This window comes from Columba livia, chromosome 4 (assembly GCF_036013475.1).
Source record: "Columba livia isolate bColLiv1 breed racing homer chromosome 4, bColLiv1.pat.W.v2, whole genome shotgun sequence".
NCBI lineage: Eukaryota > Metazoa > Chordata > Aves > Columbiformes > Columbidae > Columba > Columba livia.
This window is the reverse complement of record NC_088605.1, coordinates 42956749-42984005: the sequence shown is the minus strand read 5'-3', so window position 1 is coordinate 42984005 and position 27257 is coordinate 42956749. Positions and strand designations below refer to the sequence as shown.

Genomic DNA, 27257 nt, shown 5'->3' with positions numbered 1-27257 from the left:
AGTTAAATGCATAATTCCTTCAGATTACATTTTTTAAGATGATATAATCAAGCCACTTATAGATACAGCCCTACCTATCTACAGACGGTGTATTCTTCTAAGGTTTGGCACATTCCTGAGATTTACAGATAAGTACACATACCTGCACATAGCCATAAAGACAACAGCACTTCATTTCCTACTTAAAATTTGTTTCTTTTTTAGTCCATTTTACATTAGATCTTTTGAGTTGATGCTTTATGTAAAAATACCTTATACACGTACACACACTCACACCCCAACCTTGTGGGATATGTATCCACACATGCATATGTAACACTATTCAGAGGTTCATTGCACTTTATTAGAAGTCTGTATTTCTGATGTCACCTGTAATTGAAGCATATTAAACTGATATGTGGAAATGGCTTATTTAATCATAGTAGTTCCCATAACTTGCACTTATAATTCCTTGAAACAATGCTGAACTTAGTATAGTTTCCTGAGAGTGGTTCATTTCGCTGTTTCTTAATTGTTTTTGTTTGTTCTCACTAACTGGAATTAAATGACACTGAGAAAACATCAAAATAAAACACAGAAGTAAGGATGTGATCTTACAAAAAGTAACATATTTTCATTTGTTATACATTAACCTGGTGACAAATAACAAAAATACATCCAGGTATTGAAAACTACAGACATTAGTTCATAAATAAGGATCCTAAATTCTTTGACTCCAGAAAATAGATAATTAAAAAGTGAGAAAGGAAGAGGAAAAAATTATTATTATTATTGTTATTATTATTATTAATTCAACTCGCTTTCAGAGTATGTCACACCTTCCTTTTCTGTAAAATTTTGCTTTCTTAACTCGCTAGCATAAGAAATAAATAGAAGGAAAGTAGCTCTAAGTCTAATTAAGTATAGATTATTTCATTTACACACACAGAAGGAACTTGAATTCCACTGTTGATCAAGATGAATTATTCTTAGAGCATATACATCTTTCACTGATAGTAACCAGAAAATGCTTACTGTTTATAAAATGTCAATTCCACTATACAGGAATAAGTGGATACATCACTGGAAAAACACATTTTATTCCCATGTCTCCCCATAACACTTCAGAGGTTTTTCTCTTCTATACAGCAAGAACAACACAGAGTAATTGAGCAGTCTACAGTGGTAGAAATACTGACATTCTGTTTATAACTTGGCATTAAATTCCAGTTCGGTTTCACATAATATGAAAAGTAACAGATAGAAAAGTTGGTCTGTTAACAACTGAAGATTCAGAAGAGTCATTTATCTTCCTTTATCCGGGATTCATTTAAATTCTTTCAAAGTACTTTAAAACCGAAACAAAACCACCTCTTCAAGGAACCACCCCACTTTACCAGAAACCTTGCAGATACGTTGCATTTATGTTAGACCAGAGGTGATGATGAAAATTCTGCCTATTTCATAGACCACCCTTTTGGAAGGGCAGATACTCTTTCTAATTAGTACCTATATCTCAAACCAGAGTGGTCTAAAATCTTAAGTTCATCAGTAAGTCCTTTCAAAGATCAAACCCCATCTGACTTGCCAATATAGGACTTGGAAACTAGAACATTAAATGAGTTTGGCTCAGCACTGAAAGCAGTTAAGGCAGAGAAGAATTCATATGGGGAAAAAAATGTTTACTTAGCCTGCATGGAGATACATAATCCCACTGATTTTCCACCTTCATTGCAGACTACCTTGTCTGACATTTACACTATGTAATGGAGTTATGATTACTTTCTAACTGTAACTCTGTATTAAACTACAAAGTCATGAAAAGAATTATACACATATGCCAGAATTGTTCAAATAAAATAAAATAAAATAAATAATGGCCTGCCAATTTTTAATTTATTATTCTAACACTTGATTTCTTTTTTTATTTTCTCACTATTTGAAATAGCTTTTTTAATAAAAAAGATCTATCTTTGCTTTCTCTGGAGAGGATTTTTCAAATGCAAGAACTTTGTAATTTCTGATCCAAAATAAATCAATAAAAATAGGAGTTCTGCTGTCACCATTGCCAATCTCCAACTGATTCCTTTCAATTTTACATCAAGTAGCATGACTATATGGACACCTATGAGATAACAAAATGCAGTCCAAGAACCTGATGGCACTCATTGCACAGCAAGACTGAGGAAATTTAAACTTTAAAATGCCCTAAATACTGAAGTTCAATATTCATGAGAACATAAATTAACTTCAGGACTCATTGTTTTCCACAAAAAAAAAATACGTTATTTTTTTTATTCCCTTAATATTATTACTTGTAAAATGCAGACAGGCACTATTATGTATGACAACTCTGCAGATTTCAAAATTTTGTCTGTTTTGTGAGCACAGCTGAGAAAAATTCTCCTAATCCTGAGAGCATTTTCATAAGTATAATAACAACACTCGTTCAGCTCTGGGGAAGTTCAAAGACTTTTCTAATATTCCTCCACCACCACCACTCCTTTTCCCCCAATATCACATTCTCAAGAAAGTTAATGCACTCTCTCAGTGGCAAGGAGCTTTCTTGCATTACGAATCAATACCTTCTGGATAGTGTATTCAAGACGAGCTCTTTTTGTTTCTTTTCTCCTACTACAGCAATTCCAATTTTTAGAAATACTGATAGCTGTCATACACACTCAGGGCAGAAAAAAAGCAAGAGTCGAAATCCCACCTTGCAAAACTATCTTGATTTATAAGCTTTCATGTTCAACAAGAACAAAAAAATTCACTAGGCTAAACCACCGGAGGATGAAAAAAAAAAGTGTCAAGTTTCAATGATCATAGATAATGCTTGGAAACCCAGTGCATTTGATTTGAAGATATTATTCTGAGTTCTTTTAATTTGTTTTCTTTATTTTAAGTCTTCAAAGAGAACTGGGTCACATACTTGCTTTGTTTTCAATAAATATGCAGGCTAAAATCTTCCTCCAACAGAGGAAGGCAAAGATTTACAAGTACTGAGATCATACAGGAGCTGTCTTCTGAACTGCAAAGCTGCACACCATTTGGCATATGAGAGACAAAGGCTCTTGGCTGAAGCTGCTGTTAGCAAGAAAGCTTCACCAGAAACAGGTACAGCTTCTCTGGTTCATTGTGTCTCTTGTCAAAATATACAATCACAAACCACACCTCTAACATTGAACTTATTCTACATGATTCTTTAAATTTAATAATTTTATGTTTCTGCAATGTATTTTAGCAAAAAAAAAAAAACAACAAAGCACCAAGTTTGGGGATTAAGACTGTTTGGGCTGTTTGACCTGTTTCCATACTTGTGGAAAAGCATTACTTTACAGATGTTATCATAACTTCATTTCTTTAGAAAAAGGTATGTGTGAAAAATATGTACAGGAAGGTTGAAAACACCATCATGAAAGAATATAAATAAAGACCAAAAAAACTTCAACAAAACAACTACAACACCACCACCACCACAAAACCACACCACTGTGTTTGACACAAAGAAACAAAGGAAAGAGGAAAAGTTCACATGTAGTGACTGAAGAGGGAAGAATTGTTTCTTCAAACAACCTAGAAATTCTGCTAAATATTCTTGATACCGACTTTCAGCACTAGTACATTAGTCCTGATCCTCTAACGAAAAGAGCATGATACACCGTAATTAGATAACGGATTTGTAGTGGTGAAAGTGTCCAGCTGTTTTCCAGTAGTTACGTGTGGGCTATAACAACAAAGTCACACTATTTTCAAATGGTAAAATAAAGAAGGATTTAAAATTCCACTTCTTTAGGCTGTCAACCAATATGCTTATCACTAGCATGTTGTTTCAAGTGTTAGTGATACATTTCTATAAGCATTCAATACAATTTGCACATCTATATCTGTGACTCCTATGTATGTTATCTATTCATATAGTATATTAATATAAAAAACATTATTTTTCAAATATATACAGACACCAAATTTCCTTGAAAGTTGAAGTTCTGAAAGAGTCTAAAATACAGCAGGAAAACCCAATCTTAAAAAGTACAGATTTTTTTTTTTTTTTTTTTAAACAGGTAATTTATTACTATTTAAAATGATACCTATATTTGCACACAGCCTCTGGTTCTGGAAAATGCCATTAAGCCTTTAGAAGTTAACTGTATGGAAATGATAACTCTAGCCTAACACCTTAGGTATTAAATATTCACTTGTAAAAACATCTTAACAGTGACACACAGCTTACAACATAGGATAACAATAAACAGTGACATCTAACCAAACAACTCATAGTCAAAGCAACCTATAGTGTTCTAACCCCTTAATGAATATCCCAAAGCATTGTATTCAAGTGTCTGAATAATCACTGAAGAACTGCTGAATAATTCCACTTTTTCCAATTCCAATAATTCCTGAATGAAGTTTTCCACCTTAGAGACTTGCATATATTTTCTAAATTGAAAGCATCCTAAGACCTAATATTCCATGTAAGTCCTGACATACTGAAAAGCCACTGTGCTAATGAAAACAAAATCTAAATCTTACCTGAGATAATTCATTAGTGTCCACAAGTCCATTGTTGTCTGAATCAAAATAATTAAACATTTGATCTACAAGAAGTTTCTTTAAAGTAATTTTGTCATCAACGGTTTTATCTTCTGATTGTGCAATGTATCTCCGATTCTGTAGATCCAGTAGCATATTTTTCACTTTGGCGTATTCAGTAGGTTTGCATTTATCCCCTGAAAAGAAAATGTGCAACACAAATTATTTTGAATTTGATTTCTTTATTAAGATTTTAAAAGTAAATTAAAAAAAAGAAAAAAAAAGGAAAAAAAAAAAGAAAAAAAAAGAAAAAAAAGAAAACCAGAAAGTATTAACAACTTGTAGCAATACCAACAGGGCTGCTTTATAAGATAAGGAAATTGTTCTAAAGTGTTTGGTCCATACCATTTCCCCCATACCATGTTTGGTCTTCAGATTAAGGTCAACAATTTATTGCACTTCTAGATACCTTCTGCAGACAAAATATTTTTGTGTATGGAAACTAAAGAAAGTTTCCAAGCCTGTAATTTTATCATTTAGATCACTCTGGAAAGGTGCATCTGATTATTTTTTTTAAATGTTAACTTTGATAAAAGCATTTTGTATAAACTTTAATAAAGGGAATAATGAAATGTAGCATATGCAACAAAACCTGCACATATGACAGAAAATGGTACATTATAAAGAATGTATTTCATAATAACATTTGACTTTGGAAAGTAGAAATTACACGAGTACTCATAAGCAAGCTCTACGTTTTCATTTACTGGACATATCAAACTTATTTGAACAAGAGAAAGTAGGACTGCCAGAGGAAGAAAAAGTATATCCCTGACAAGATTCTAGTTTATTCTTTTCATTATCAGGTTTTCTATAAATTGAAAATTGCTACAGCAAATGTCCCACATATAGTGATTACAGGCACTAATTATTCTAAACCAAAGTACAATAAAGTGTATATCTGGTCTTCTTATATCAGTTGCTGTATATATAAATTGGAGAGAGAAAGAGTTCAGAAATTTTTGCTTTTATCAAGATAACCTTAGTTTTTTAAAAGATTTTTTTAAGATGTAAATTTGGACCAGAAAAATAAAATGTATTTGTTGCAAACATATATTTACTTTAAGTAGTGAATTCAAGGCTAGAGCAATATATTGATTAGCAAAGAAAACTATGTTCATAGAACAGAATCACAGAACAACAGGTTGCAATAACTTCAAGGATCATCTGGTCCAACATCTCTTAGCAAAAGCACAACCTGGACAAGATTTTCCATTCTTCTTTTTAGATGCTATGATTAAGATACAAGTATTAATAAGGAACAATTATTTATGTCACAGAAACCTCTTAGGCAGCTGTTTTGCTTTGCAAGTGGATCCCATTTAAGAAATGTCTAATTTACATGTATGAGACTGCAGTTCATTATTTTGATGTATTTAATGATATATGCATTATTCCGGTGGCTGCACTGCTAAGTACACCTCAATGACCACTTCATAAGATTGAGAAAAAGTTAGACTCATAGAATCATTTCAGTTGGAAGACACCCTCAGGATCATCGAGTCCAACCATAACCTAACCTAACTCTAGCACTAAACCATGCCCCTAAGAACCTCGTATAAACACCTTTTAAACACCTCCAGGGATGGTGACTCCAGCACTTCCCTGGGCAGCCTGTTCCAATGCCTGACAACCCTTTATGTGAAGAATTTTTTCCTAATATCCAATCTAAACCTCCCTTGGTGCAACTTGAGGCCCTTTCCTCTTGTCTTATCATTTGCTACTTGGGAGAAGAGACCAACATGCTCCATGGTACAACCTCCATTTAGGTAGCTGTGGACAGCAATAATGTCTCCCCCTCAGTCTCCAGGCTAAACAGCTCCAGCTCCCTCAACCGCTCCTCATAAGACTTGTGCTCCAGGCCCCTCACCTGCTTCATCACCCTCCCCTGCACTGTCTCTAGTACTTCAATGTCCTTCTTATAACGAGGGGCCCAAAACTGAACACAGAATTCAAGGTGGGGCCTCACCAGCACTGAGTACAGTGGCACAATCACTTCTCTAGTCCTGCTGGCCACACTATTCCTGATACAAGCCAGGATGCGGTTTGCCTTTTTGGCCACCTGGGCACACTGCTGGTTCATATTCAGCCATCTATCAATCAACACCTCCAGATCCCTCTCTGTCAGGCAGCTTTCCAGGCACTCTTCCCCCAAGCCTGTAGTGCTGTCTGTGGTTGTTGTGACCCAAGTGCAGGAGGTGGCACTTGGTCTTGTTAAACCTCATAAAACTGGCCTCAGCTCAATGATCCTGCCGTTCCACACGTATGGCCATCTTACCCTCCAACACTCCCACTCAATCTGGTGTCATGTGCAAACTTCCTAGGGGTGTACTCCATCCCCTCATCCATATTGTTAATAGAGATTAAACAGAACTTGCCCCAATACTGAACCCTGGGGAACACCATTCATGACCAGCTGCCAACTGGATTTGGCTCCGTTCACCACAACTCTTTGGACCCGGCCATCCAGCCAGTTCTTTTTCTATCGCAAAGTGCAGCCATACAGGCCACGAGCTGCCAGCTTCTCCAGGAGAATGCTGTGGGATATGGTGGCAAAGGCCTTACTGAAGTTTAAGTACACAACATCCAGAGCCTTGCCCTCATCTACTAGTTGGGTCACCTTGTCACAGAAGTAGATCAAGTTGGTCAAACAGAACCTGCCTTTCAAAAACCCATGTTGACTGGGCCTGATAATATCACAGAATAACAGAATGTTAGGGACTGGAAGAGACCTCGAAAGATCATCTAGTCCAATCCCCAGGAACACCTAGATGAGACTACACAGGAATGTGTTCAGGCGGGTTTCGAATGTCTCCAGAGAAGGAAATTCCACAATCTCCCTGGGCAGCCTGTTCCATTGTTCTGTTACCCTTACTGAGAAGTTTCTTCTCAAATTTAAGTGGAACCTTTTGTGTTCCAGTTTACACCCATTACCCCTTGTCTTACCATTGGTTGTCACCGAGAATGGAGCCTGGCTCCATCCTCGTGACACTCACCCTTTACATATTTATAAACATTAATGAGGCCACCCCTCAGTCTCCTCTTCTCCAAACTAAAGAGACCCAGCTCCCTCAGCCTTTCCTCACAAGGGAGATGCGCCACTCCCTTAATCATCTTTGTGGCTCTGCACTGGACTCTCTCCAGCAGTTCCCTGTCCTTCTAGAACTGAAGGGCCCAGAACTGGACACAATATTCCAGATGTGGTCTCACCAGGGCAGAGTACAGGGGAACAAGAATCTCTCTTGACCTCTTGTAAGTGCCATGTGATGCTACTCAAGATCATCTGCTCCATGACCTTGCCCAGCACCAAGGTTAGACTGAAAGGCTTGTAGTTCCCCATATCGTCCTTTCCGCCCTTCTTGTACATGGGTGTCACGTTAGACAACTTCCAGTCAACTGGGACCTCCCCAGTTAGCCCAGATTGCTGGTAGATAATGGACAGTGGTTCAGTGATCACCTCTGCCAGCTCATTCAGCACCCTTAGATGTACCCCATCTGGCCCCATAGACTTATGGTTTGCTACACCAAGAGGTGCAGCAAACCTAAATGCTTCTTACTTTCCTACTGAGACTCAGATCTAGCAAAGAGGGACTCCTGCGGTAGAAGTTAAATCCTGGAAGCAGATAAAATGTTTCTAAGAATCAAAACCACTCTAGCATTTTTATTTTTTTTTTTTGTCTGAAAGTCACTGTGTTATGTAGCTATCTGAAAATTGTAACTGAAGAAACAGAAATAACGAAAACCAAGCTGTATTTAACTGACAACCTGAGCTACACATCATATCTGCATATTTGTCCTTACCTGCCAGAGGCATGGAGATTGAGGACATTCAATCAGTAAGAGTTGAATTCTACATGACTGCTTTTCAGGGGGCTAATGCAGATATACTCAGTAGGAAAACATGTTTATTCCTTGGCTGTTCTGAAGCTGCTGTGAGCAAACCTTTCCATCCAAATGGATGCAAGCTCCAGGTGGTGGGGAGGGAAGAGAGCACTTAACTTTAACGTACTCCAGTTCATTTGGGTAAACTCCAAAAGCCTGGGCGAGGAAAGCAAGCATCATATTTGTGTCCCCTAGATAACTTTTCTGGCAGTGGTATCCTCAGAGAGAGGCAGTTTGGTTTTACTCTGGTACAATTTCAGTCTAACACTGTGTTACCTACACTCCCTGGGGGTGGGGTTGGAAGACAAATCCCAGCTATTTCTTAGATACTATAGCGCTCAGACTTAGTTATCATGTTCAGATTTTATCCTCTCTAAAATGTTTTTGATCAAACAATTCTAATTCTGCAATTCAAAAACTGCAAAGGAATATTTCTACTTTAGAGATATAAACATAAATTAAGCAGTTTATTTCTTAGTAGTATCTGTTAAATTTTGGATTTATTAGAGTATCTTTGATGAGTCACTAAAGATCTGAGTTTAGAGACAAAATGGAAAATGAACAAAAAGTTTCCACAGACAATATTTTTTCCTTGAGGCACAGGATAATGACTCTTGCTTTAATGACCGATCAAAAATTGAATATAGGTTCTCACTTCTGTGAAGACAGTAATGTTAATGTTCACTAGAATATTAAAAATTATTTGTTTCCACATGAGAAATTATACAAAGCAACATAAATTCAGAGAACAAAAAATAAAATTTATGTAGCACATGACCATGAAAAGCACTGTAATAATTAGCTGCTTTTCCTACTTTTAATTCAAAACAGTTTATGGAAAAAAGGTTTTACTGGAAGTTCAAGCACAGTCCAATAAAGACATTTTAATGCACTTTAGACATTAACTTTAAATCTAGACCTTAAGGAATGGTGAACTAATGTATTGTCTTGCAATACCTATTTAGAGATAGAAGAACACAGACAACTTATTTTCTACAGCTTTTCCTTTTTGTACACTTCTCATTGCATTGCAAAAACTTCTGAAACTAGCATAATTCTCACATAAGAGCACACATATATTACATGTTTATAAACTATGTTTACATTTTTCCAGAAGGGAAAAAACATTTGTACTATTCTTTTTAATATAAAAAATAAATGCTGTCAAAGTTATCTGAGAGATTGCTATTGCCACAAGTTTAACTACTTCTTCAGACAAAGTTCCTAAGTTAAGAATAGAAGGCTATTAAGTTTTTAGTCACACAAAGCTACCACAACAGAATATTTTATAATAATTCCATTGCATTAGTGTACATATGGTTTATACTACCTCAACAACAAAATAACATAATTTCCTGAGAACACTTTGCTAAAATATGTTATATTTGTTCTACACTGTGATACCTTTTCATTTTTCCTGTGATATCCTTCGGAAATATTTCTAACCTGAAATGTAGCTCAAACTTATTACTATGTTGCATCAATTACTAACAGAAAATATTGTCTGCTTGCTATTAATGAAAACAGAATTAAGGAAAGACAAGTTTATTTAATTATCTAAAAAACAACTTTTTACAGATACCTGAAACGTTAATCACAATGGCAGTCTGTTGAAAACTAGCTGCCAATAAGGCCAATACAGTTCACAAAGAAATTTCATGTCTCTACAACCAGTCTTCACCAGATGATTATTTTACAGTCAACAATGGTGTTAAAGCCTGTCATCTTCATAGGGTTGTTTGTACCATCTCTGCAAGATAACAGCTGTTATTTGCTCTCAACGCGTACCTGCTCACTCAGTTTCAATCCCAGCCATGATAGTCCATGGGCTTCTAGTGCGTCTTTTTTATGTTCGCTAGTGCCCAGGCTGATTCTTTTAGTGCTTCACTAACCTGTTTGAAAGCTAGTCTGCATGATGAAAATACTGCTAACACCTTCCGGAAAAACCTCTATTGGCCCCTATTTATGGTTTAAAACAGATGCTATTTTGTTTCCCACTCATCCAAATACATTAGTCTGGATGATATAAAAGACAGCTTTATCAACAGTAGCTTCACACTCCCTGCAGCCACACTATGCCACAGTTATCTACTATATAATATGGAAAATAGCATTTCCCTATCCCCTTAGCTGAAAAGGATGACAAGGTCACTGCACATGAGCACATGGTTTGCATATAAGGCAGGGGAGAACAATACTCAGGCATTTAAGCACATTGGCTGTACAATACAGTATCTTAAAGTGATGTTACAAACAAACAAACAAACATAACACAACAAACAAACAAATAAACAAACAAACAGAAAAAAAAAAACAAAACAAAACAAAACAAACAAACCAAAACAAAAACACAAAGCCCACAAAAATAAATGCTTTGGGTTTTTTTGCCCTAGAGTTTGGGGGGTTTTTGTTATTGTTCATGACCGACCGTAATAAACAATACAAAACCAACATGAATTATTTTTCCTTTATACACAGTGTAAAATGTATCCATTTGATAAATCTTGGGAGAAGCACAGATGTTCAGGGGTCTGGGTAGACACGGTGTACATATTACACATGATGCTTGGTCAGTTACCTTTCCTGTTCCCCTGCCTTTTCATACTGATTGAAAATACCAAACTTTAATGTTTGTGATAAAAACTAGGTGACATGGTTAGCTATTATAAATAAAGAATATAAATAAATATAAAAATATAAATAAAAGAAGTGTACAAGTAAAAGTAGCTGTCACAGAAAGTGTGGTGTGGTTTGTTTTTTTTTTTTTGTTTTTTTTTTTAATTGCAGCAAATAAAAGAATAAGGAGACAAGTAATGTCTGCTACTAATAGTGCATATGCTTACATACATGCAGGTAACTTACACTCTTCAAAAAGAGCCTGGACACTGCATAGCAATTCTACTCCAAAGTCTACATTCATTTTTTTCCTATTACTGCTTTGGTTTTCATTATGTTTGGTTAAGTAACTTGTTGTAATAGAATTCCTATATTTTGATATAACATCCGCTTTTAAAATCTTACTATGCATACTATGCATTCTAACAACAGACTTTAGGTTGGTGACAGATGAACCTTCAGTTTACGATCTAAGCTAATTACAGTTGAGGTAAAACAGGTTTACACAGCTATATTACATGAAATCATTTTCATTTTATACATAATTCAAATTAGTCTTTACACCAAAGACTCCACAGACTTGAAGTTAAGGACGAACGTGATAGATGGATGCAACTGACACGTAAGGGGTTCACAAGGAAGCAATGAGACACCGCTAGCCAACAGAACACACAGTTTCATTAACAAATTATCCTCTTTTCTCATTGTCATAGCTGCCCTTTACTGTAATATTTGAGGAAATGCGAAGCAGATGTTCAAATTAAAAGAATGAGACTGTTTACAGGAGACCTCCCCCATGCTGCAGTAACAGCACAGAGAAAAACACAGAGTTGCTTTATTTGTGTTCTAATTTAGTAAGCATTACTTATGAAATAGTTGTCTCAATGACAAAAGGTAAACAGGGACTAAGTAGGAAAACCTTTATAGCAAGGAAAAGCAATTTATGCTTAGCATAATTAAGAAAGACAAACCACTGGGAATATACTGCAATTATTTTACTACCAAAATGACCTACTGAATTCTGTATCATTACCTACATACATGAAAGAGTAACCTACACATTGTGCATAATTTACGAACTTAATTCAGTTTTCTAGGTTTTTTTTTCATTTGTGAATTAGGCTTCCTACACAAATCATCAATTTAGTTAATCTCTGAAAAATTCCTAGAAAGTAATAACAGAAAATCTTGTTTTTTCTTATTCTTTTTTGTTTGTTTCATTAATGGAAAGGACTAATTTTACTACACAGCAAGTTTTTTCAAAAAAAAATCCAAACCGAAAACCTCTTGCTATGATTTACTTGACAAGTTTTCTGACATCGTCTGTGCAATCGTAGAAGGTGCAGAAACATGAAAAGTGAAAACGTGAAAGTGACAAAGCAAACATGCTGGAATCGAAGTGCCATTCTCCAGTACCATATATTGTAATTTCTGAAATAGTGATAGTCCTGGGGTTTACTTAATTCAAACTCAAAAGTGGTAGAAAAGTGTAAACACTTGACTATTTCCTTCCATTCGGTGCCGCACAGTTTTGCAGCTGTATCTCTGTTACCTAGGAAACAGCTGAAAGGTACATTTTGAGTGCTATTGTCCACCTAGACAGTATTAAATAGATGATATCTTCCCATCATAGAGAAAAAAGTTCTATTTGACAATTTAAGTCTTACTTAATTTGCAAGAGAAAGATATATATCAAAACTAACTAGCTATTTAAGAAAACCTGACAAATGAATATACACATTATTCTTAACACCTGTAGAAAAATATTAAAACATCAGATAAGATGATAGTTCAGGAGTAACTCCTTAAATGCAATTTTTGTCTGACACAGTTTTGCTTTTTTTTAAAAATACTAGCACACATAAAGAAGGAAAGACAAAACATATAAGTTTTAAAAATGCAATAAAGACAAAACATCTGATTCTTGTTCTCCATTCTTTCACCACTTTTGTGGGTAATATAGGCATTTTAAATTTTCCTTGCCTTAGCATCTCCATTTATGTAGCAGGAGTAACTTCTATGTCAGAGAGCCCTCAAATTATTAATATTAATGGAGTGTCTATCTCCACAAAAGCCATTAGCTGCTAAGATACAATTGGATTCATAGATACTTTATGATTTTGAGATGAGTTGTATCTATATGGCACAAATGGTTTCCACAAAGCCATCTTTCCTTTCAAATTAAAATAACTTCAGATATCCCAGAAGTTTCAACTAGTTTTCAAAGAACCATATTGCATATGAGAAGTTTTAAGTACTCAAAAACTCATCATAAATTTGATTTTTGAATATGGAATAAACCTAAAAAGCAGTAAGCCTACTGTTAAACTTTTACCTGCATTTTAAACATATTCAGAACAATCTAAATTGACAAAACAATTCACTGGAAAATTACTAGTTATATTCCATGGAGTAAAAATGAAAAACTAATCCAAAATAACATACATACACATACACAAACATAGAAACTCATACAGATATGCAGATACACATTCATGTGCAAATATACACCTCCCATACACAGGAAGAAGTCACTACAGATGTGGTTGGATATCAATTCAATTTCAAACATAGCACAAGAGACAACTTGAAGATCTTCATCTGTTCAGCTGCTTTTCAAGATCCAGTTTCTGTAGATGAAGCATGAAAGCTGTAATCTTACTTGTAGCCCAAACAGATAAAGGATCATTTTGAACCACTAAAATTGCTTGGGTTTATCTGAAAGAAACATCAGGTTCAGACATCTTTTCACAGTATCTTATTTTCCAATATCAAACTTATTTTCCAAATCTAGAGATTTACAGTTTTGACCCTTATTCACTACTCTCCTCACTGAAACTCTGGAACTGCACTCAGACAGAAGCAATCTCATTTGAACATATACCTAACTTTTGATCTAGGGTCCAGAGGTTGAAGGGGGGTATTGAGGAGTCCTTTATACTCAGAAGTAGTACTTTTCAATAAAAATTCCTGGATAAACGGGGATTAACATAAAAAGAAAAAAGAAGAGTTTACAGCTGCAAGTCTTGGCCCTGTGGCTGCTCAGCCTTACCTATACAGAGCATAGGTAAAAATTGGAAAAAAAAAAAAAAAAAAAAGAACAGAAAAAAAATTGAAGGTAGCTTTTCAAAGCCTTTGTTCCACTTTGTAAATAGGGAATAATGTGTCTTTTCCTCAAATATTACTGGTTAAAATGCTCTTAAGACCATTCTGATCTCTCAAAACTATGAATCATAAGACAGACATTATAATTTTACTTAATTACACATATCTGCACAAGTCTGGTGTCTGGTCTTATCTGGAGACGTATATAAACAGTTTTTCAGTGCTTAAACAATGAATAGTTCAGACAAATTATTCAGATTTCCCTTAAAGATATACCATTTAGGTTAAATACCACTAGAAGCTGAATCAAACTTGCATTAACAAACAGAAAAATAAGTAATAGTATCTCTTTTTTCTTTTTTTTTTTTTTTTTTCCTCCAGGACTAGTTAGAACAAACATTACACGGTGTGAGAAAGATCAATCTAAAAAGTAAATCGGAAATGAAGAAAAGCTCCAAAATCCACATTTGTGGTAGTGGTGTGGGGCGCATATCCACTTGTTAATGCAGAACGGTTAACATGTCACAGGTCTCTTGACACAACAAAATAGGTCATATAAACCTTCACCTTCAAGATGACATTTGAAGGCTACAGCAGGTTGACAGTAATGATCAAAACATTATTTTTCACAGCTGAGGAAACACCGAATGTACAGATTGTTTGTACTGCATGTCAGCATCACAAACACAATCAGCAGAGCTAGTGTTTAACTGGCAAATGCAATACTTATCTACAGGTTTGACCCTGCCTTCAAACAAATGATAAATCCACACCAATTTCAAGCAGTGACATCACTTGTCAAAATTTCTTGATGTCTCGTATGGTTACCTTAGGGTATTCCACCATAAAAGAAATTAAAACGGGCACATTTAAAAAATGTAACAATTTTCAAAAAATATCAGAATACTTCAGGTATATTATTATTCTTTTCCCAACATCTGATGAAGAGATTGCCTATTTCCTGATTTTTTTTTTGTATCAAGTTCAAGCTTTCAGATCAGCTTTTCTATTTGTTCCATACATTAAAAAAATAACTTCAACTTCATAAATTGAAATTCACACACAACATTAATGAGAAGATAATCTGGACTTCCTTGTGCTTCCTAGCTTATTAAAAGAAAAACTGAGAGAGAAAACAATAAAAACAGTGTGCCTTAAAGGCAGGCATTGCTAAAAATCAAGGCTGAGACAGGAGTTTAATGCAGCATTTTATTTTTCCCTCTAGTGGAGTTAATGCAACCATTGCTCTTAGTCTTAGGGCTTAGACAATTTTTGACTTGCAGTATCTAGAGTGATACTACAAAAGCTATAAAAAGCTATAGGTTGGTTGTTTTGTTTTTTTTTTTTTTTTTTTTTTTAATTTTAAGAAAAAAATAAAAGATATTTAAAAGTATTCCAAATCCAACAGGAAAATAAATACTTATGGGATGTAAGATTAGCCAGCCATACATAGATTTCTGCTTTCGCTTCTCAGGAAGCATGTGTCAGAGGGCTCTCTTTAGTAAAATAATAGTAATTTAAAAAGTTACTGAAAGAGATGAAACATGACTTACATGACGCACAATCTTCCTTTTCCCAAGCGTTTCCCAGTGATGTGGAGTATTTACAGGTTTATGAAGGTGAGGTCTCAAGACTGGGTTAAGCCTAATTAAAGTTATTTATATTTATTTAATTAATTCAGAATATCCTCAACAACACAGATAAAACTACCTTATAAGCCTTGCTAGTATCTCCTTGAAATACCTATTTATGCCTACCCTTGTAGTTTTCTTTGGGTACTATGGTTTCAATATTTTCTCAGAAAGAGTGGGGCAAAAAGGGCACAAACAGTCAAGAGCGTCCTGAGATAATCATCAGGAGGAGTATGAAGGTATGGTGAGAGGTTCTTCCCTCTCAATCTAAGCATCTGCTCAGGTTAGTTTTATAAGTTTCTCTCTCTGAACCCAGTTCTTTTTGGTAACAAGCTTACGTATGAAAATGGACATATCTTCTTTCCCCAACCTGACTTGAAATAAGAGGCTAATATTTGTTAAGCAAAACACAGTTTTGAGAGAGCTTAAGGTAAACGGGTTAGGCAATAGCCATTTGATCACCAGGTATTTTCTGAAACCAGTAAAATCATCTCAAGCCAAGGCAAGAGCAGGCAAGTCCTGGGACCCTCTGCACTGTCAGGTCAATACAAAGGAGTTTGTGTCTAGAGAGGGGAAGGAAAAAAAAAAAATCACATTCTGCAGGGCTATTCATCTTTGAGGCACGATTACAGTAGAAGCTAAAGCAATTCAGAGAAATCTGAACTGCCGTGGACCAAGGTCAGAATGTGTACGTGATGAAACTTGATTTTAGCCAGCCTAAGGAGAGACATAAATAGTACCACCCAGGTTGAGCATCACAGTCCTGTACTTGTTCTCTGCTTTCTCCACCCTTCCCATAGAAACACAAGGGAATATACTGGATTGGACACAGAAGAAGGAAAAAGAAATTTATAAACTGGAACTCACGTAAAGGAGCACACAATTTGCCTTTGAATCCATACGAGAAGGTAACCTAACCATAGTGGTCTGGCACCAGCATATGCATGTGATCAGCCTGGTAAGTCTCAACAACTTCATGTATAACTTCCACATTAACTGTTCCTCTACTGTACTTCGTGTAGGCTTCAAACTGCATTTTGAGGTTTAAACAAATTTTGAAAATTGATCAGTTATGGTTGTGAACGTAATGTCAAAAGCATTTTAGTGAAATCAGAAACTTTGCTGAGACCTGTGTACAGCCCCATTTATTTAAACATTACCAGGTCATCTACTATACTTTAAATTTCTACATGCTTAAGTAATTCACTGTTCCAGAAAGAAAGAAAGGTGATATGAAAAAAGACAGCTTTGTACTATGAAGGTAGATACCAGAATCTCCCTTTGCTATGCACGAAGGGCTTCAATATTGTAAATGCGGATGCTAGCATTTCGTAAGGACAGACCTTATCACAGGTCTTGCCATATTCTTATATAATGGATGAGTTGAAGATAAAGTACTGTGACAATCATACATGGGTAATACCCACTGTAGAGGTTTTATATTAAAAACTCTGTTTTTTAATTTTGTTTAATTTAATTTTGTTTTTAATTTGGCATCACACACTTGTGTCTGAATTTTTGCTCATATTAATCTCTGAAGTTAGAGTTGTGTAAATCAATGCAAGAGAAAAGCTAGGCCTACATGAGCTTACTTCCATTTACTTTCAGAAGTGCAGTGTGTATCTTGCCAAGTTGTGGAATTATACACAAATGTATTTTTACCAGTCATTCCTAAACAGATTTTGGAACATTGTTTCCTTTCATAGACAGTCACAGGAAAGGCTGCCTAGAGAGAGTAGATCAACGATTTTATTCCAGCTTCACTACAATAAAATAAATGTTTTAGTCAGAGATTTCTCTATACAACTACAAAAAGCCTGCTGACCTAGTAGCTGTTTTGAAAATGTTACTGTCTGTCGTTATATACAGCCTTGTATCTTTATTCCTCATCTGTGGTTTGATTCAGAAAGACATAAAAAAAAAAAAAATCAGACTTCAGCTTTTCACCAATTGCAATGGATTTCATAGCTTTTCTTACAACTGAATCTTTGCTTCTGTTTAAGTGTTTTATACAGCACTTAACCTTCAGCAGAAAATGTTCTTACTCACATAGATTTGGCATGTTTAAAAAGTAGTTTCATTTCAAACCAGTTTCATATTGATTCTGTGATTCCAGATACAATCCTTCACATACTTCAAAGAGAAAAGTCTACTCACTATCACTAATTTATGACACTGATCTCTCTCAGAGTGGGGAGCATTTATTCAAATTGTACAGTGCTTAACAACTCCAGTTCCATCAAAAATACTTTTCAATAAGTTATGTCTACACTCCTACACTCTGCAAAAAGTTGCTATGGTTTATCTCACAGCAGTGGTTCAAATAGTCAATGAGTTTCAACTGAAATTTAGAAGCTACTGAAGAAGCGGAGCTGGCTGAATTTGGTCCTGATATGCTTCATTTTATTTATGGAAGTGACTTACACACAATTCTATTTTAAAACTAGTCTTAACGATAGAGAAAGTATTTTTTTCCCCAGATTTTTTTTAAAAACTAGATTAAATTAATTCAAATTTAAAAAAAATAATTCAAAAGCAAGCATAATAAAATTAGTTAATGATTAGAAATCTACCTCACATTTTCTGCAAGTAAACAATCTATCTTCTGCCTCTTCAGATATTCTTGAACTTTAATTCTTTTCTTACAGGTACATATCTGAATTGAAATTTTATTTTCAATGAAATTTCAAATTGTCACCAAAACAAATGACCCTGCGACAACTCCAACTATAAGAAATATATAAGCAGCACTAGCCACGTGTCTTGGACACAGGGCATTCATCATTGTCAACAACTGTGATAAAGATCCTGACAAGAAACATCTCCATCACATATTTGAATATATGTTTAAAAAAAGAAAGAAAGAAATAATAATAAAAAAACACACACCAAAACCCAACTAATTCTGCATATTCCATTAGCAACATAATTATCTTTATTTAGGAGATATGCAAACCAAAGCAATCTGAAGGTAACAAGAATCCAATAACATTTCCTTCCATTTCAAGATCTGTGATTTTCGTGTCATCAATTTGCTTGATTACAGTAGAATGAAGAGGATTGATTTTTTTTTTTTTATGTGTCCTATTTCTAAATTCAATTTATTATAATCTTCTTGCTTTCTTCTCTGTGACTGTTGGGTAGTGTTTTGTTACAAATTTAATGCAGCTGCCTTCCAATCCTAACAATGACTGTCTCCTAACCATAACTCATGACAAGTGTCAGACATACCAAGTTGTCTATATAAAGAGTACCATATGTGTGTCAATCATTCCTGTTAAGATGCCAAAAGAAAGTTATATGTAGGCCATCGTTTTCCTCTGAACCAAAGAGAATACATTTAAATATGTTATTTCAGCATTAACTTAATTTTGCTGATGGCTTCTGACATCTGTCAGTGTATACACCAAACAGAGCTAACTTTCAAAGTAAGCATGGAATGAAATTATAATGTGAATAGTTTTAACAATTATGCAATCATATTTCTTTCCTGGAACAGAACTTTTTGTTTTGTTTTTTCTTTAAACAGCAGAAGTCTCTTTGACTTTACTTATCCTAATTTCTTAGGATAAAAATAGGTACAAAAAACCCCAGCAAGCTATACTCTCACTGAATGGCAAGAGCTGATCCAAAAGTCCATTTGTGGTTAAAAATACCATATAAGAATTCTTGTCACAATTTTTAGATGTTAAAAACATATTCCAGCTCAGTATTATTTCATGTCAATAAAAAGTGGAAAGCTTGCATAAATCTATTACTCTCCCAATCTAAATAAAATATATAATAATATTAAAATATGTTTGTATTGCTTAGTTAATGGCTTTTCTTGGGATTATTTTAAGGATCACTGAGCACAGTGCTAAGAGACTACAGAAACTTGTCTTTGTAATCCCTAGCATTATATCTTGCTTCCTGAACATGTATATTTATATTTACTATATTTTATATAAAGAATCTGAAATAGGTGGTTTGGTTTATCTATGTAACCATGACACTGAACACAAGGTAACATCTAACACTTTTAAGACAGAGATTTTCAACCCCTTTACTAATACTGGCCACACAGCAATTTTGGGTCCATCTACCCTCTCACAGCAGACTGTGTAACTGTGACAAAGCTGATCATTTTAATTCCATGCATTTCTCTTTGCAGATAAATGAATGGAAGTTTTGTATGATTTCAGATTACCAAACCTGAAAAATGGATGCAGTTCTTGACCATTTACAGAAGAGTTGCACCCATGTCTGCCATTTCTCTTCTTACCTATACATCTGTCACTATTTAAATCCAATTTTCAGATTTTTACTGATACAAAATGGCTCCACTACCTTTTAGCAGGTTTTGAGAGTTTTGAGAATTTGACATAGTAACAGGATCCAGAGTCAGCTGACGGGCTGAGATGGAATTCCTCCTTTCAAAGCCTTCATTTCAATGTAAATAGACTTCCAGTCTCTAAAAACAAATACCATATGAGAAAAGGCAACATTATAGTTTGCCTTTCAGAATATTGCTCTTTAGGGGAATTCTAATCTCAAACCATACTTAAATACTCTGCCTCACCACATATTTTGTGAAGCCTCTACACAGTCCCACAGTCCTGAAGCCACACAGGTTCAGATGGTCTATGGAGAAGGACCCATGTTCTTTCTCCAAGAAGTTTTACCTGGTCAAGAGTGCAAACACCATGACAATATACAGCAAGAGCGGAGAAGCTTCCACTGACTGAATCATACTAACATCTGCAAACTGAAGAGATGCTTAACTGTACAAGAAAATTGTACATATTTGTTAAGGAAAAAAAAAAGTGTAAATGTTTAATAATAGCATTTAATACATCCAATAAATCTCTAAAATAACAGATTATGAAAAAGAAGGGTAAATTTTTCCTCAAAACTATGGAAGCAATCATTATATTGAAATGCTTCCTTAACATAATGGAAAAACTAACTTCCAAAATAATTTATCATCAGATACGGTACATTGTTTCAGAGTAAAATCAGTTCCAGTTTCAAATGTAATATTACAGTTACCTGTGTTAACAAAGAATAGTAGCAGATGTGCTGGCTAACAGAACTACAGCAGCAGGACAGTAATGTGAGATGAGAAGCCTGGACAACATAGAAATTCCAAGCACAAATTTATTGTGAATACATGTTTGTTTGAATTTTCAGACTGCTAAACAACAGAAACAAACATCAAACAAGTTCAAAAATAAGAGTATATACATTAAACAAGAACTGCCATTAGAAAGTCACTATGTGATATTGCTGTTACCTTTACAGTGAAACTAAGATGTTGGGCAATTATGTCAGAAACAGAGCATGTACAAAATTATGTATACTTATGTGCACTAAAAATAATAAATCAAGAGCTAAGTTAATTTGTAAATAATATATCAGGTAAGCATTTGTTTAAAGTATTTAATATTTTGAAAAGTGAAAATTATTCAGTTTAGAATGGGAAAATATGGATAAGACTGTTTAAGATAACTACATTCATAGCAGAACAATGTTAGCTGCTATTATGTTTTTGTTTCAGGAAAACAAGAATATAGTGGCAACACTATAACAAAGTATAACACTAACAATTGTATAGAAATAATTGTAGTTAGAGTTATAAACAACAATTATTCTTGGTTCTTATTTTTGTGCTAAAGAGCAATTAACTCCAGAAATTCATTTAAGAAACTCTACAAATAAACTTTATACATATTTTATCTTGGCTGCTGCCTGAAATAGCAGGCACAGATTTGATGTAGATAATATTCTTTCCCTTTAAGTATCTTATACTGAAGAACACTATGATAAAAAAATTAATACTTTGATAAAGATATTTCCTTTTCATATATGAGAGAAATATACAGATACAGTTGTACTACTACTGTCAGATCACTTATTAATAGTAGACTGGGTCAACCTTTATTCTATTTTTGCAAACTCATTTTAATTCAAAATTAAAGTATAAGGAATTCACAGAAAACTCATATACTGTCTAAAAACATACTTTATATGCAGTGAAAAATGGTGACAAAAATCTCTGGTGATTCAGTATGACTGAATTCTGTATACTAGTACAAGACTTACTCGGAGTCAATTTCCTCTCTGATTAGACACCCAAAGTGTATTTTCAAAATTCCCTGGCAGGAAATAAAAACCATGTATTGACTACTATTAAAGTCTTCTAATTCAAGTATCCATAAGCAGATAAAACTGATTTTAAAGACTGAACTCTTTAGAAAAAGAACTATACTGGAATAAAACATTGTACTGTGACATATACCCCACTGTGTGAAGAGACGACACTCCTATTTTTATGATTTGTAAGTCTGAGCAGGTTTAACGTAAATTTGCCTCTAGGCCTTGACTAAAAAGGGAATAATAGGAAAGAAAAAAAAAAAAAAGAAAAAAAAAGGCTGGAAAAGATCTTCATATTCCCCCAAATCCAAGATTATTTCCAGGTTAGGCTGTTTTCATAGCTTTCTCCCACTGATAGGCAACCAGAATTTGCCTGTTATCAAAGTCAGAGGCCTTGCAATAAATGGTCCAAAATATCAGTGTATAAATCAGAACATGATCCCTTGTGCATACACTGTTTATAATCTATCACTACATTGGACTGAATAGGAAAAGAATGGGAAGTGAGTACACGTGACAGACAGGTCTTTAAGAACTCCCTTTTTGTTAAATTAAGGGTTTTTTTAAAACTCCAAGGAAGTGTCACCACATCAATTCAAAACTTTAGTGACTCCAAGCAATGCCCTGATTTGAGTCCTTCCTGTGAATGAAGATATTTGTTTAAGGTTGTCAAGGATAGTTAATTCAGCAAAGGTACACTGCTGTGTGAGAGTAAACAAAACCAGCAAGAAACCATGATGCATGTCTCCAAGAAAGGGATGTTCTAGTTACATTTGTAGGTCAGCTAAAATGTGTTATAAGTCCTCAAGGCAGTTCAATTCTTTCTGACTTATAAGAGGTTTCAATGAAATCTGTTATTCTTCAGAAATCCACTAAGACCAAATCCACCAAGAATTTTGGGACCGCATTTGAGATCTATTGCTTGGTACATGGCCAGTTTCTTAGAGCCACAAGTCCTTCTGAAAAAAAGTATCAGTAATATGAGAAGACATACTACTGAGGGTGGAAACTGGTTACTAAATATAAACCTATTAGCTAGGCCAAATAGTGCCCGCATTTATCCCAAAGAGACGTGGATATGAAGAGGTTTCTTCTGGAAGGCCCTTTCAAATTTAAGAATAACCTAAATCATGAGGAAGGAGATCTAATGAAGTCACTTATGTCAAAGTACTTGTTTGCCTTATTAAACTTTTCATTTAACTTCTCAGCTTAAATGTATAAAGTCTGCAGTACTTTATCAATACTCTTGAAGAATTCTTTAAATTCATTTGGATATGGTATGTATCACCCTCGAACTCTAACCTAGTCTAAGTAGTAGAGAAATGATCACATGAAAATGAGGACACTTTGGCTTAATGGCCTTAATTCTCATGTTAAGTAAATTAGTGTGTGCCAGATAAGTGAATTACGGTCTGTTCTCAGAGTGTGTACTCTTGATGATAAAGCTGATCTCACCTTAAAGAAGGTGCAGACAGCCTTCCTGGGTCTGAAGCAGTGCCCAGGCTTCAGAGATATCCCTGAAGCATCTTGGCAGACTCAGTCTCAGATACTGAACAGGTGCCAGAGGGCACCAAGAACTTGAATAAATGGAACTGGAAAAGAAAAACTATTTCAGAAAAGATTTAACTGAGAAAGGCCTGACACTAAACTGCACTTAGAAAAGTGAGATCACTTCACCAAGTCATGTTCCTTAGCAAAGCAGATAGTGACAATCATGGCACAGGCACTGACATTTCTGCTGCTACAGGTGTATCTTATGCATTTGTTGGCTCAGATAAACCCTTTTTGTTTTCACAGTAGAAGCTTCTGATTTAAAAGCCATGATCTTAGGTGCATTTCAGGTGCTGAGAGCAGCCATTCTGGCTATAAACTGAGAAATCAATCTATGTCCTAACTGGGCATGATCTTCTAGACTCCCAACTTCTGACAGTGAAGTAGAATAAATTTACAAGTCCACATGTACCAGGTGTGTTATGTGTTATGAACAATAGTCCAAGCGGTTCCAGACCTGTGAAGGTCACAGGCAGATTAACAAATTTGTTATTCCATTTTTTCGCCAGAGCAAAGAGACATCTAAGATTTTAAAAACAAACAAACCCACACAAATCCAAAACAAAACAAACAAAAAATGACACACACAAAAAACCAACAGCAACCACAAAACAGAAAACACAACCACACAAAAAAACCCCACAACCACACACACACAAAAAAAAAAAAAAAAAAAAAAAAAAAAAACAGTAAGAACAAAGCTTTTAAAAGTAAGTAGTTCTGGTCAAATATATATGTACATACATATATATTTTAAATTAATATTTTCAGTCAGGCTAGGAAGACAGAATGTGGGGGGACACATTGGCTTTTTTATCCATGAATGAGCACAAAACACCCCCAACACATACTGCTGAAGCCAAAACACTTGCCAGTAACAAATATTTCTGGCATCCAGCATTGCCACATATATGTGGACTAGTCTTAAAAATAAGTATATTCTGCAATTCATGCTGAACAAACACTATTTGCTACCAAGCTCCTTACAAATGGTCAAATATAGGAAACTAGACTCAAATCTGAGCATTAACTTTATGGTTTATATCTCAGCAGGAGTTGAAGAACACTCCGAGATTATTCTCAGCATACAATTTTCCAGTTTAACACTCAAAAGTAGGTAAATATTTGGGCAGTTCTTTGAGTCTTCTTTTATCTCTTATCATCAATACTCATTGCCACAGTGTGACCTTCTGGAACAGAGTCTGTAGTCAGTGTTTCCCTTCAAAGCTAGTTCTCATCACACAATACTGACGGTGACATTTTTGCCAAAGGTAGTCCTCTAAGCAGAATTTCACCAGGCACCATGTAGTATAACCATTTCTTGGTGTGTATTAGGATATTGTCATATATAAAGAAAAATATTTTGTCAGAACAGATCTGGCTCTTTATATAGCAGCTTTCAAAAGAGATGTGGTTTCTGTTACTGTCCTTTTGTCATCTGCCACTAAAATAATGTAAAACTATATCATTATTATTTGTTCAAGGCTAAAAGTCATGCTTAGCAAAAATAAACATTATCTTTTCAGGAGAACTTATATTCTAAAGGCAAATTCACAGAATATGATCACACATCTCTTCCCCTTACCCCACTCTATTTCTCTACCACTATATTTTCCTTGAGAGTTTCTGACTTGTCATAGAAGTTGTTTTACTCACTACAGTGGAATTAATCATGTTAAAAGCAAAAGAGACCTTGCACTCTTGTATTAGCACTGAATTGCTGGACAATCATTGTATTTTGTTCCTCAATTACTCAGTGAATTAATATGGAAAGATCTCTCAGTAGCACACGCTGAACATTTCCACAGATTACTGCAATTGTTCTAGACTATCATCCCTCCCCACCCCTAAAGCAAACAGTGATATAAGTCTTGCTGTGCTTCCCCTGTGGACATAGCATTTCTATCAAACAGATGGGTGGATTTCCTCAATCTTTCTAATAAGAATTAATGGAAATTAAAAAAGGATTTATTGACTGATGGCAGATGGCTGAAGGATTTTGCAGAGGTATGACTCATGTAAATTACAACAAAAGCAAATTCAGCCTCTTGCTGTGGACAAAAGGTTAGTTCTGCATTAAACTGGGCACATTCTGCTCTGACCCTGAAAGGAAGTTAAGACTTTCTTTTTTGTCAGACATGGCCACACTAAGACATGAATGGTCCCTTGATCATCATACATTTGCAGGCCTACTTTGCATTCTTGGGAAGACGCCTGTAGAAACAGTCATGATAAAACACATCATGCTCAGATTTGAAATAGCTGCTGCTTGTGTATGTACTCTCCTGCAGTCCTAGTTCCTCACAAGCAATAGCCTCCTCCATGTCTACTAACAGCTTCCATGAGCAAAGCAAAGTTGAAAACAGCTAGAAAAAAGCACACACAGGAGAGCTTTTTGTTGCAGTGTTACCCCACCTTCCACAGAGTCATCACCGCCCTTTGTCACAACTGAGTTTGGATACGAGTAGATCAACAGAATTCTCTGCCAAAGGTACATATTGCTGCTCCTGAAGCTTCAGTGCCATCAGCAACTGTAAAGCTGTGGAAAAACACCCAGCAGCAAGCTACCCGTTGGGCAACACCATCCATACAAACAGCAGAGTCCTGCAGTAAAGTGTTCACCAGCCCCATAAGCACCTGGAGCTCTTTCGCAGTCCTACATTCCTACGTTTTCCTCACTGCTGAAAGTTTTTTGATATTGCTTTCTTCAGCACGGGCATAATACAGGGGATTCTTTGCAATCACATCACACTCCTGAGAAATGTCAAAACACAGGTTACTGAACGATCCGCTGTAGAAGATAGGTTTTATATTAGCAGAGAATGCTCAGGCCAGTATTTCAGCTTGAAGTTGGGTGTCGCTTAGTCCAGGTGACATATCATTTGTGAACACTGGACCAAGGGAATACAATATTTCTTTTCTATTTCCATGCCTGTGTAAAATATAACAGTCCTGGGTCTAAAAACACCAGGACTGAAATTACAGAACACAGTTCAGTTTTTACATTCTTATACTATTTGATTATGACATAGAAAGTTGATTTGTTCTTTGATAAAAATTGTGTATGGAAATAAAATATTATCCCTGCAAATATGGAGTAAGATTATATACACAAAATCAATTTAAATAGGTTCCATTAATTAAATCTCCTAATAATAACATCTTTTTCCTCATCCACAAAGCTCTTGATAACCGAATATAATATTAAGCTACAGGCTCCAAAGCCTCTGAAATTATGAATTAAAAACCAATCATTTATTTATAGGTCCTATTAAATGTTTATGGTTTTTGAGTGGAAAAACAAAAAAGGAACACTTATGCTCTACATTGTTGTATTTAAAGAAACTAATTAGAGAGTTAACACCTGTTTCTGGTAATACAGTAAACCAATTATAAATATATTTACTCAAAACATAATAGTATTTAACCAATATCTACATTTTAATATAACTTATTTTTAAATATTAGTCTGATTTTATGATCCATTTTATTTTTAAGAGCACACTGAAAACAAGTTAAGAGGATAGTATTGGGGCACTGGTTTGCTGCTGCTTTTTTTTTTTCCTCCTCCAGAACAATAGCCTAGATATCTGCACAGTCTATGTGGAATATGTTTTCTTACTAAGAAAAACTAAACAAAACTATGGAAACAGTTAAAATATAACTACTGGGATATTTGAACACTATCTCAATAACAATATTAGTGGCAATTACAGGATGCTAATAGATTTTCATGTTCTAGACTTTAGATGAAGATTTCCTTAA

The 27257-nt window shown here is 34.9% G+C and overlaps 1 protein-coding gene across 5 annotated transcripts in view; it reads right to left on the bottom strand.

Annotated features, from left to right (window-relative positions):
* FSTL5 (follistatin like 5) overlaps positions 1 to 27257 on the bottom strand; it is a 307998-nt gene that overhangs the window by 141848 nt on the left and 138893 nt on the right. For all 5 annotated transcript variants that reach the window (XM_065061431.1, XM_065061429.1, XM_065061430.1 and 2 more), the window contains exon 5: positions 4513 to 4709. In XM_065061431.1, coding sequence (XP_064917503.1) covers positions 4513 to 4709 — 197 coding nt within the window. The remainder of the gene's footprint in view (positions 1 to 4512; positions 4710 to 27257) is intronic.